The sequence below is a fragment of the Caloenas nicobarica genome, chromosome 1 (assembly GCF_036013445.1).
Source record: "Caloenas nicobarica isolate bCalNic1 chromosome 1, bCalNic1.hap1, whole genome shotgun sequence".
NCBI lineage: Eukaryota > Metazoa > Chordata > Aves > Columbiformes > Columbidae > Caloenas > Caloenas nicobarica.
This window is the reverse complement of record NC_088245.1, coordinates 170,613,893-170,626,247: the sequence shown is the minus strand read 5'-3', so window position 1 is coordinate 170,626,247 and position 12,355 is coordinate 170,613,893. Positions and strand designations below refer to the sequence as shown.

The 12,355-nt window shown below is 35.0% G+C and overlaps 1 protein-coding gene across 16 annotated transcripts in view; it reads right to left on the bottom strand.

Moving 5' to 3' along the window:
• The window catches only part of MYCBP2 (MYC binding protein 2), a 196,207-nt gene that overhangs the window by 73,883 nt on the left and 109,969 nt on the right, over positions 1-12,355 (bottom strand). For 10 of the 16 annotated variants that reach the window (XM_065653542.1, XM_065653560.1, XM_065653596.1 and 7 more), the window contains 7 exons: positions 12,124-12,342; positions 10,460-10,685; positions 10,002-10,120; positions 6,838-6,925; positions 2,959-3,011; positions 1,546-1,718; positions 1,060-1,204 (listed from right to left, as the gene is read on the bottom strand). In XM_065653542.1, coding sequence (XP_065509614.1) covers positions 1,060-1,204; positions 1,546-1,718; positions 2,959-3,011; positions 6,838-6,925; positions 10,002-10,120; positions 10,460-10,685; positions 12,124-12,342 — 1,023 coding nt within the window. The remainder of the gene's footprint in view (positions 1-1,059; positions 1,205-1,545; positions 1,719-2,958; positions 3,012-6,837; positions 6,926-10,001; positions 10,121-10,459; positions 10,686-12,123; positions 12,343-12,355) is intronic. The other 6 variants (XM_065653552.1, XM_065653577.1, XM_065653671.1 and 3 more) reach the window with 1 other exon arrangement.

The window sequence follows — 12,355 nt, the reverse complement described above, 5'->3', positions numbered from 1 at the left end:
ATTAAACTGAATTAAGATTTCTGTTACTTTAATACATTCATGATGAAAAATAGTAATTGAACAAGAAATCCAGCAACAATTTTGATGTGTGTATTTTGACATATCCTTTTCCTGATTGGTAGAGAAAAAACACTATTTAAAAAGTTTTTTACTTTCTTTGTCATACAGTTAAGTCAGTAATCACACACTTAAATTTCAATCATGCTGTGTTCGTGATTGATTCTTGTGTTATTGTTGTAGACTCACAGTCCATGAATGCATTTACGGCTTACTATAACTCTCAATTATTGCAATCTATACAAAGAATAGATCTGAGAGTTCCTATCACAGAAATTATGCTTTTGTACAAGGTACTTCGCTTGCTTTTAGGCTTGAATAAAAGCAAGTCTTGAAAATATTTGTACTACTCCAGAGTAAGTAGACTTTAAAATGCAGACATAACCTAACTTATAAAAGCAACGTCATAAAAAAAAAATTTGTGTTCAGTTTGTTTTGAGTGCTTTGCTACTTCAAATCAAGCAGCCAACTTTTATACATATCCTGTAGATTTTAGTCCAAAGCCTGAAAGGGTTTTCTAATTCTACCTGCGGCTGTCAAAAGAAAAAAAAGAGACTACAGGAACCTCCAAATATTTGAAGCAGAAAAGGGGGAAGTGCTGTCCTAAGCTAAAATAAAGTGACCATAAAATGGTCCGTCAATGTGCTTATGATTCTTTTTTCCATCACATTTATTCAGTTTAAAATTTACAATACTCTTTCCTGGCTTAACATTTTTAAAATAGATTCTTGTCACCTTACACATCATCATGAAACACTGCCTACAACTGATCATTTTCACAACTACACATGTGTAGATCATTACAGACAAGCTACAAATTACATGAAATGGTGTTGGCATAACACAGAATTTGATAATTTTGTGGATTTAGAGGCAAGAAAGTCTGACTAGACTGAACTTAAAAATGCCGCTACCTGCCCTATACAGGAGTATTCTGTGGAATATCTACAACAAATACTAAAAGCAGTCATGATGAAGAATAGCCAAGATGACAATAATTACCTTCATATTAGGAACATGAACAACATCCCCATATTGGTCTTTTGTTTGTACTGTAATAACAGTCGGCCAACCGCATCGAATGTCATCCTTATTCAAAAGCAGTGATGTTTTTTGAGGATCAGCATATGAATCTGGCTGAAGCCACCTACAGAAAAGACAAATACTTAATCTTAGAATCTCTTACAGGCCTCCAGAAGATAAATTCTTACTCTGTACGAACATGACTTCCAGCTAAGAAAGCATGCAGAAGGTCTTAATATTTAAATGCTTTTACCTAATATATTAATAGAAACAATATGGTCCAATGGTTTTACTTAACTAATATTTGATGCAGCTATCAAAGTTCTACAGCTAATTGTATAGAAAAGCAACAGCACGCAGGTTTTGAAATTTAACACATAACTAAACGTCTTCTATTTTGTTGCAAAACTTAAACATTTCACTATAAAGTAATGGCTTTATTCATGCAGCACATCAATTTTTTACCTTGCAAGTCGACCACCACTTGATCCTGGTACACAAGCAATGAAATCCTCCAGAAATGACTGCTCATTGCTTTGTACCTGCAGTGGAAGATTTCCTTCAAGAGCTTCCAAAATGGTTGGTGAGTGAGATAGCGCCAAGCCTTTCCCCAGAATGCCGGAGTGAGATTTGCACACCTTTTTTTTTTTTTTGTTGGGGATGAAAGGACGGAGACAAAATAGATTTTCAGTATCTTATATGTAGACACTCACCCATAATACTGGCACAGATATTTAGGGATTGAAAACTATTCAAGTAGGAGCAGAGGGGATAAACTTTACTGTGATGAAAGCTAAAAAATAAGTCAGTTCGGTCTATAAAACAATAATTAATATCAAATGAGATTAAATGATCTTGAGTTGAGAGATAATTTCTAGAAGAAGGAATAAGGTAACATGAACTTCCATGTTAAGAGTATCCTAAACTGCTGAACTGTGAGCAGAAGAATAATGAAGAAAGTCGTTCTGAAAATGTGACCAATGAGTATATTCCAAAAGAAAGTAAAAGGCTAGAGATGTAACTTAGAGAAAGACAGATCTCTTAAAAAAGATATTTTTGAGTGAGACAAAGCAAAAGAAATCTCTTCTTTGCAAGAAGGGAAGGTGGAAAGATGCATAAAATACTTAACAGACAAGACCAAAAGCAACAATGAATCAATTACTCGCATGCACGCTCGTAGTTCACTTTTTGGACTAGAACACAGTGGTTCCAAGAATAGATTGTTGAAAAAGTATTTCTTAAAAGGAACATCTGATTCCTCCTAGACAGTTTCTGTTTACTGTTCTGTCATCTAAGGCCACTGTGACCACTAAATTTCAAAACAGTTGCCCTGAAGATAATTAGAGAGACAGACAAAATGTGAAAACTCCTGTTTCACTGGGTATCATCAATTAGGGGCTATAGTTAGGGAGCTACTGATCAGCACTAGCTCCCAGCATAACAAATAAAATATATCATTAATCTAGAACAACTACAATTATATTATTTGGGACAATAATGGGACTTGACAAATGTTGCTGTTCAAGTGAAAAAGTGATTTTATTTCTGCAATTAAAATGAAATGTGGACGATTAATTTTGGTAACATCTAAAATTTGTTAAATCATGCAACCTAAGCCAGACACCTGATATTTTGAAATGGATTTGGTCATCTAACTTCCTCTGATATTTTATGTATTTTTTTTCTAAGCATATTTATTAAAAAATATTTAATGCAAATACTAAACTTCTGTAAGACTTTCTTAACCTGTTCTATAACAATCCAGTTTCCCTCCTGTTGTAAAACCCTTACAAGTGATTTTCTTCCATAGCAGTCAAAAAGTTGCAATGTAATTATGTGCTGAACTATGTTGTAATGGGAAAAAAAGCTGTGGTATACCTGTAAAGCAGCCTCTTCAAGAATCTCAAGGTCTTCTTCAAATTCATTACCTGCTGTAAAAATACAACTTATTTTCATAGGAAAAAATAAACTAGTTTTTCATATCAATAATATTGACATTTATCTACATAGGATGGAATGTGAAATTCAATTCTGCTTAGTGAAGCCTTTTATATTACAAAATATAAGTTTGCAAGATGATGTGTAGCATTTTTTAACCAGCAGTTGAAAAATTAATACTTTCAAGTAACATAGCAAACATGCAGTACTGTGTAGTTCAGTGCACAAGCAAATAAACAATATATGTTACACCAAACAAAAATTTGGTACTTGTCTTATCTCCAAGAGAGTATGTATGGCAAATCTTCAGAGCGACTAGGTACTTTCAGAAACGGATTTTGGAAAGTCATGATGGTTTCTGGGAAGCAGTACGGACAAGTATGCACCAGTTGCTCCCTTTTAAGAACTTACCCTGTTAACAGTATTGGAAAACCTGATAAACTCTGCACAATTTTTGTAAATTATGATTCTTCGCAAAACATAAAATTTAAATACATTCTATTATGAAATATGTCTTTCTCACAAATGCAACTCAGAAGTCCGATTCCAGAGTGACCAGAATTGCCAAACACAGTCTTTGAACAGAAAACTAAACTAGATAATACTACTACCATATTTCTACTCTCTCTCAAAAACATATCAGGCAATTCTACTCAAAAGAAGAGAGAGAAAAGAGAAAAAATTTGAGACATTTTTAAAATTCAAAGAAATAAAGATATATAAAATCTCTGCTCTCAGAAATAACTTCTACCAAATTTGAAACAATTAGGTAAGTAATAACATTAAATACACCAGTCAATACCACTTGGTCACAGACTAGATCTCCCTCTTGGGAAGAAGTATCTTAATTGGAGGCTTGGAGAACTGACAAGGAGGAAGTTGTGATCTTTTGAGCATCGTTAACTCAAATAGTATTTGGGTATACTTTCAAAGATAGAGTTTTCATAATACATGAAGGAATCACTGCCTGGTCCATCTTCCTTCAGAGCAAAACCAGCTAAAGCCTTCTTGATGTCCTTTCAAAACACTCTTTCCTAATGGTTCTAGAGGAATATATCCACAAGTATTTGGGTACTAGTATACAGAACATACCCATTACAACAATTATTAAAAGATCCTCATGAAGAACAACCTCCTTAAGTCAAAAGACCAAAATAAAATCATGCGAATAAAGATAAAGATGGAAGGGTCCTACGAGGATGTAACTAACAACTACTAACTGTGTACTGAAGTCAGTTCGATCATTCTGTTTTCCCTGAGAGAAAGTTTCCAGACAAGCTTTTTTGTTGTTGTTGTTTATTTTTTTTTCCACTTTATTCTTATGATGCCCTTTTCACAACCTCCCACAAATGTACCCGCTGAGGATAACTTTCAAGCATGTGTTTCCTGTTCCCTTTTCTTAAGAAACTTTGTGAACATGGCAGAATTTTATTATCTTCATTAAAATCACTGGGTTTTAAGAGAACTTATTTGGATCCAGAGATCTAAAGAGCAGCTGGGAAATGGAGCAGAATTTACTTCTCCTACTTAGCGTCAGTAAAGCATGGAGATAATGAGCTCAGACTTAAGAATTACTAGATATCTTTATAGCAAATGGAGGACAAACAGGCTCTTCCCTTGGCTGATTAATTTCATTTTTCTTACATCTTCGAATGACATGAACAATCCTCTGAAGATGTCTACATTAATGCTAAAAGAAGGTAGAGCTACTATCTTAGATCTAGATGCCCAACTTCTGTATGACAAAGTTCAGGCACTATAAGTTAAGTTGCCAATACTTTTCTGGAATGAACCTTTTTCTTATTTTACTTTCTTCTGTCTGTGTACATCAACACAAGGAACAAGGGTAAAATTGTAGAAATTATGAAATAAAGCGTGAAAAGTCTAATACAAAGGGCCTTCTTGTGTATATGCATTATGAGACAGTCTTTTATATGATTGTACAAGTTTTTCCTAAAGGACACTCCATTCCACCAATAAGATGATATTGCTCTGCAGATAAGCAATAGTAGTAATACGGTATTTTTTAAGACACCATTCACTTGTAGCAAAAGGTAGAAGATAAGCAATCTACAATACAGAAAAAGGAAAATTACACTCATACTAAGTAATTTAAATGTTGCTCTAGAAAACCACATTTTACCTCTTTTCCAGCCACAGTGTTTTTCTGAGACATGAAGTAAAACACTTGAAACAAAACAACAGACAACCAAAACCCATCTTAAAAAGGCTACACAGCGGTTTACATCAGCAAACGCTGCCACTGCTGCCTATAATTCATAGCTTTGTTTAGTCACAGGGTCCAGTGGTCTTGTAGAGAAACAACACACACGCACGATGCCTGTTTGTCATTAGCTTTGTAATATCATCAGCAACACTAACAGACTTGGCTGAACTCCTTGAGCTGGTGTGAGGTAAACGGTCAGATGAATCCATTGTAATTATGTCAGAAATCAGGAAACTCTTTATAGGCAATGCACCCATCTCTCCTCTCTTGTGGATCACACACAACCACTTTTGTAGGTGGCTGACACTGCATAGTTAATTTAACTTCATGTTTGTTTTTTGTTGTTTTTTTTTTTTCCAATTCCTTCTATCTGAAAGCATACAAAGCCAATTTATGTACCACCTACTTTCCCTTCTTGTTTTAGACATTGAAAATTAGAAAAAAACCAACACACCTCTGTAGAGAAAAGTATAAAGTATTAGAAAACGTGGGAAATTAAGTTAGAAGCATTTCCATTTCAGCTTCTTTTTTGCAAAGGGGAACAGCAGGATAAATGGGTGCTAGGAAAGTCAGCAACACTAATGAGTTAATGCAGCTATTTGGAGGATAAGACGGCTCTGTTTAAACTGTAGAATTGCCTGTACTTTTGAGAGAGAAATACACATCTACCAGTGCAACTGCGGTGCCTATTTACAACATAAAGTAAGAAATTTGCACATTCACATCAAGCAAAAATACTAGGTTAAAAAATTCAAATTAGGTTTTGTGATTATAACTGCACACTGATCAGTGCCCTCCTGCTCATTATTACACACTTCCAGTCTCATTAACAATATTTTAGCTTCTTCGTGCTCCGAAATTAAAATGACCAAAAAAGATACCCTATTATAGATCACGAGCCTATTTTTCCTATACACTAATATTAACTAAGAAAAGTGCTAATAGACAGAATATGGCTGCATCATTAGAAAGCTCTAGTTCAATCTCCATATCCATTAATTTTCATAAACTTATATTTTATCTTACATTTTAAATTACATTTGGGTTACTGTAAGCTTTTATTCGCTGCATCTGCTGTAAAAGTACGTGGGGTTTCTTTTAGTAATAATTGTAAACATGAAAAATATAGCAGAAATATTTTAGGTTATAAGGTCCAGAGATGCAATGGTCACTTTCAATTTTAAACAAGTAATTTTAAATTTTGTAATATTTTTCATTCAGAGACGTGTAGAGTGCAGGGAGGAAAAAAAAAGCAGTGAAATAGAAATACAAATAAGATACCTGCACACTTGTGAAGTACCACACGGAAACTGTAGGACATAGCGCGTACACTGATAAACTACCTGCGGATGGGGTGAGTTGGTTCAGATTTAAATGAACAGGTTTCCCTCCTCCTCATATACATATGAAGGGAACAGTGTAAGCAGAAAGTAAGACCACTTTATTATCTTGTTTGATTAATTCAGTTTTAAGAATAATTTTTGTATGACCATCTCTAACTAAAAGCAACATCAAGACTTAAAGGTAGTATTCATTCAGAAAACCTAAAAAAATACTGAAATAACAAAGCATGTTCTTTGAGTAGGACTTACCAATAGGAAGCGCTAGATCTTTCTTCATCAAAGCTGCTGCACATGATCCTCCTAAATTGGCCAATTCTTTCTCCAGCTGAATAATACCCTTCAAATTGAAACAAATTTTAAAACAAAATTAGTGTTTCAGAAAATAGGGCAATGAATGCATTTCCCTGACCCTGCTTTATCCTAAGAGATAATAATTATGTGTTCCAGTTTGATGTTTCTCAGTGATATTCTTCCTACCAAACAGCTTGACTGTTAAGTTTTGCTGTGACATGGGCCAGAGTACCAAATTTTCAGAACAATTTCAATTAGGTAAGAGTCTTAATAAATGGGTTACCATGCTTCTGGTAACCTAGTCAGAACATCTGAAAATGATAATTGCCTTTGTCTGTAATGTGAATGAGAAAGGGAACTTCCCAATACAAAAACCACACCAATACATACTTGGATTGCAAAGCAACACCTCTTCTAAGCTGTACATATATACATAACTCACAAGCTCACATTTCCATCTGGTTTAATGTTAGTACTCTTTTTCCCCTCTTCCCTTTCTCTAGCTGTAGAGGAAAGGATGGGAAAAAGTTTCCCTAATTTCCCTTTATTATAAATCCTGAGCAATGCCCTTGACAGTTTCTGCCTTCTAGCTGCCCTGGAAAGTCATTTCTTCCCATTGACACTGCTGTTCTAGGAAATAAGACGACTTCCCCACTCCCAGAATTGTCACTGGAAACAAAAATTTCTCTCCAACAGTATCTTTCAACTCTGTTTGCAAGAAAAAAAAAGAAAAAAAAAAAAGAACATACAGTTTTCACACAGTTTTCAAATACCTGGAGGGAAGGAGGCTGGGTGCAGGGAATGAGGGGAGAGCAGTACAGCTACGGAGGTTGTAGCTACTTTTTAAACCATAAAGAAAGGTATTTGATATTTTCCCTTCAACTTGTCCCAGCTAAATGCAGATGCAGCCTCTTTAACTTTGCTTACAAAAAGGTGTTGACACTAACAACAATTTTAAAGAAATCTGCGTGTGGCTCAGCACACCTCTGACAGGTGCCTCTCGTGGAGTTAAAAAAACCCCACACACCGAAGAACCGTGGGGGAGTTGGAAAACCTCCATCTGACCGATTTTCTAGGCAGACTGGCAATATATAAAATAGGTAAAAAAAAAAAAACCCAAACCTTGATTTGGAAGGTCTCCAAAATCAGAAACCCTTGACTTGCCTTGTATTCTCAGAGACTCTCAACCAGAATGAAAAATCTCCAAAATGCATTTTAAAGTAAACTCTTGATAAACTGCATCTTTAGGACTCAGACCAGCAGGTTCTGCCCTAGCTAGTAGGTAAAGATGTGAAGTGTGGATGAAATCACCAGACAGTTCCCTGCTGTGTGAACACTCTGTTGCTGAAGGTAGTTTTTGCAAATACTTCGTAGATTTAATAGTGACCAACAAAAGCCTTCCTTTTCATTCATCAAAGCATAAGTATACAATATTCGCAAAAATCCTAGTTTTCAATGAAGTTCAATAGTTCAAATACATCTGATTCCTTGAGGCACTTGCTCACACCCAATGACATCTTTCAGTGTTTGCAGAGACTTCCCTAACCATGAATGTCATCCAATATACTATAGTGAAGTAACTGTACCAGAAGCTTGTCCTTTGGAAGGAGAGAGAATCAGATGTGCAAAAATTAATGCCACTGACTTGAATTAGGTCTTACTGATACTAAAATATGTATAGATGAGGTTCTTAGGGACATGGTTTGGTGCTAGAGTTAGTTTATAGTTGGACTTCATGATCTTAAGTATCTCTTCCAACCAAAATGATCCTATGATACTTTGTTCCTTTAAGCTACAGAAAACACAGTGGTCACCAGAACACACGCTTCTTTTTCTACCAGTGGCAATTGTCATCACAAAGTTCTCAAAAGAACAAGAACTTGCATTGTGTGTCCAATTAATTAATTTCAGTTACTTATGGAGGCTTTAGTCATGAGATGCAAGATAGCTTAAACACTGTAAAACTTGCTTTTCTGTTTACAGAACTTTAAATTAGAGTGTTTGGGCTATAAAAAGGTATGTTTGAAAACAACTACTTGCAACTTTTCTTTAGGTGATATAGTTCACATATTTTAGCCCTAGTGCTAAAACCTGCCAGCAGCTTTGTTTGTAAATGCTTTTTGAAAATTGACGTATACCAATCTGTATAATTTTTTCTGCCTAAGCAAAAATTATTATTACTCAAACATAGACTAGTTAGATTATAGGATTTATAAATCTGGTTTGCTGCAAGCCAATGAGACCACCACAGTTAATGATTTTACAGTACATTTTCTTATCTGATACGTTACGAAATTCCAAAGAATCTCACTTTTTGAAAACCTGAGGACATGATTTAGCTTGAGCAGAATCCAGGAATAAGATGAAGTAAATCTTTTGTGATGGCTGTAGTGTAGGCAAGATGCAGACTTTATGAAGTTCATGTGAAACAATCAGCCCAAAGACTCCCAAGATAAGGGAAGGGCTATTTTTCTGGAACTGTTATAAAGCATATTAAGTATTTTCAGTAATCTCTTAAAATAAGCCAAAATAAAGCACTGGTCCAAGGACATGAAATTTTATCTTGTCATTGCAAACAGCTATGGAAATGACTGAAGTCCTTAAAGGCAAGATGAAGTGACCACTGTGCAAAATCACAGGCAGCATAAATGAGCACAACCTTTCCAGGGAGTCAGAGTTCTGATATGAGTGAACGCTGGAAAAAAAAATGCAAGTTTATCATCCTGTAATTGGCAGTAAAATACTAATCACTGTGTAGCTGAAAGCCCCAATTCTTTGGATTTATGGTGGAAGACTAGGTCAGAATTGCAGGAAATTTAATATCTCATTGACGTACTAGTCTTGCTATGTATTTTTCAGGCTGTCCCAGTTATTAGAAAAAGACATTCCAATAATATTCAGATTTAGGAATTCCAAACAAATAATGTCTGTAACAGAAAATTTAAACTTACATGAAACTTACGTTAAACTTACGTGAAATTAATACTAAAATATTTTGCTCATGTTATTTAGTCAGAAATGGAGATATAGATATTGTTACCAAAACAGAAAAAAAAAAAAAAGGCCTTATAGGAGAAAAATTAATAGTTGATGCAATTGTAGCCATTTCACTCTTTCCTTACCTCATCGGATCCTGGACTGAATTCATATCCAATTGCATAACATTTGAAACCATAAAAACAGGCCTTTTCATCTTTTACATAGTCTGACGCAGTCTCCAGAGAAAACAGAGCTTCATTTCCTTATAGGAAGTAAATGGATACATAAATTAAAAAAAAAAAAAAAATCTCTCCTCTTTTTGTATGTTTCTTCTACATGAACATATATGAAACCTAGTCTTTATATGTAACATGTAAAATAAAACCCTGTATAACACTCAGATCAACATTTCAAACAAGAAACCTAATACAAACATAATCAACTGATATACAACCAATGGCTGATAATGAACTCTTCCCAGCTTGGATGAAGACACTTTTTCAACTTTGTTTTCTAAGATAATTTTGCAGAAAAATCAAACTTTCTTTCATTATTTTAATAATTCACATTACTATAAATTATTGCAGTATCTATTCATTACCTGGCAATACTAGTACCATGGTAGGCCATCCTGAAGATCCAGAGAATTTTTTCAGTTCTATCCATGAATTAAGGTTTTCATGAACAGAAGCATGCTTTGGTCCGAAGCCCAGACTCTGTGCAATTCTGACAGGAATTAGTAAACGAAGAACATCCTCTGATTGAGCAGTGCCACACTGAGTGTCAAATTCTATTGTTATCCACCTGACACATTCAGGAAAAGTCACCTAAAAAAAATAGTCCAATTATGTGCAAGTTTTGATTTTTTTTATTTGCTTTTGTTTTACATTCATTTCTTCATGTCCATTTGGTTTCAACTCTTTAGGCTATGAAAGTGATTCAATTATGTAATTCTGTACAGGGGGTTTTTTAATACGCTTTAGAATAATATTAACCTAATGTATTCTTTGCAAATCAGATATACCTGAAATGCTTCGTACCTTGTTGAATTAAAATAATGTATTATAATTTAAGTTCAGATTAAGTATTTGCACTTACGATACCATTCGCAATTGTTTTCAAGAACTCTGCACAGGATCGTTAAACAAAACCACCACAGACTACCACTACAAACATTTAACTCTCAAATACCTTTTTAAATGCAAACTTCAAACACACACATTCAATATCTGTTTTGTGCAATCCTAGAAAAGTATATAGCAGTTGAATTGCACTCGTAAATATGGCTTGCAGTACAATAGCATATAGCTACACAAAAATTCAAAAGCATAACAACTAAATCTAGGGCTTCAGATGAGCTCCATAATTTTTTAGAACAATAACAAGGATCATTGCTTCAGAAAGATCATATGACAACCACATTTTTTGCAGTGGATGTCTTGCTGTATCACAGGACAAGCAAGTAGAACAGTAATTAATGACCTCCAGCTCTTACTTGATTCCAGGTTTGCTGCCTCTGGAGTTACAGTCATGGAATCAATGTGACTGCAGAACTCACTACTTCAAGAACTGAAATATGGGATATATTTCTCAGGCTTGTAATTTATGCCTCAGCCCTTTACTCAGCTAGAAAAAAAACCCATCCTTTCTCTATTGACATTGAGGAAAGTTTAAGTTTTATTGCAACAGTCATCCATTAAGGTGGAATGAATCCTACTCAGAGTGACCTAACACACTTAGGAGGGCTTCAGAGACTTCTGCAATGCTGAATCATGGTCCAAGTGAAAATAGTTAATGAAGAATTTAAATTGGCAGAGCAGCAATAGCCAGCATAGGGATCTCTACACTGTAACACATATTAATATGACTAGAATTATGTTAGGTATTTTCACAAAGCATTGTTTTAGCATTAGGTAAGAAAGTCTAAGACATGATTAGACTTCCAACTTCTACAATCTGTATAGTTAGAGCAAAGAAACTGTCCACGACAGCAGGAAAATCTAAGACCAAGTTTTGAGGACTTCGAGTAGATCCCTGCATTAAGATGTTAAAAACTACACTAGTTTCCACTACAATTTCTACTATACGTACTGGAAAAACAGAGTTTTCTCCAGAAAGTTGAACAGTAACAAACTGTCTCCTATATTAGACCATATCAATTATCACCCATGGCAACAATTTTTCAGACCGTAAACGTTGACAAAACAAAACTTATGGGCAAAAAGCTTTTAAGAAACGGCATGCGCACTTAGCAATTGTGCTTACCTTATAGTGCGTAACACAGGCAGGTTTATAGGGATGCTCACTTTCCACAACAGCGTAGTGATTGGAGGTAGTACAAGCTGAAAGCCCTTGCTCTGGCTGGTTCCCGGTGGTGCTGTCTGTAGACTGATTTGGGTTAAAAGCTGGAGGGGCGTATTTCTGATTCAGAACCGCCACAGAAGGCAGTAACTGTTGTACCAGGCCAAAGATCTCAACAGCAACCTGTAATGTAACA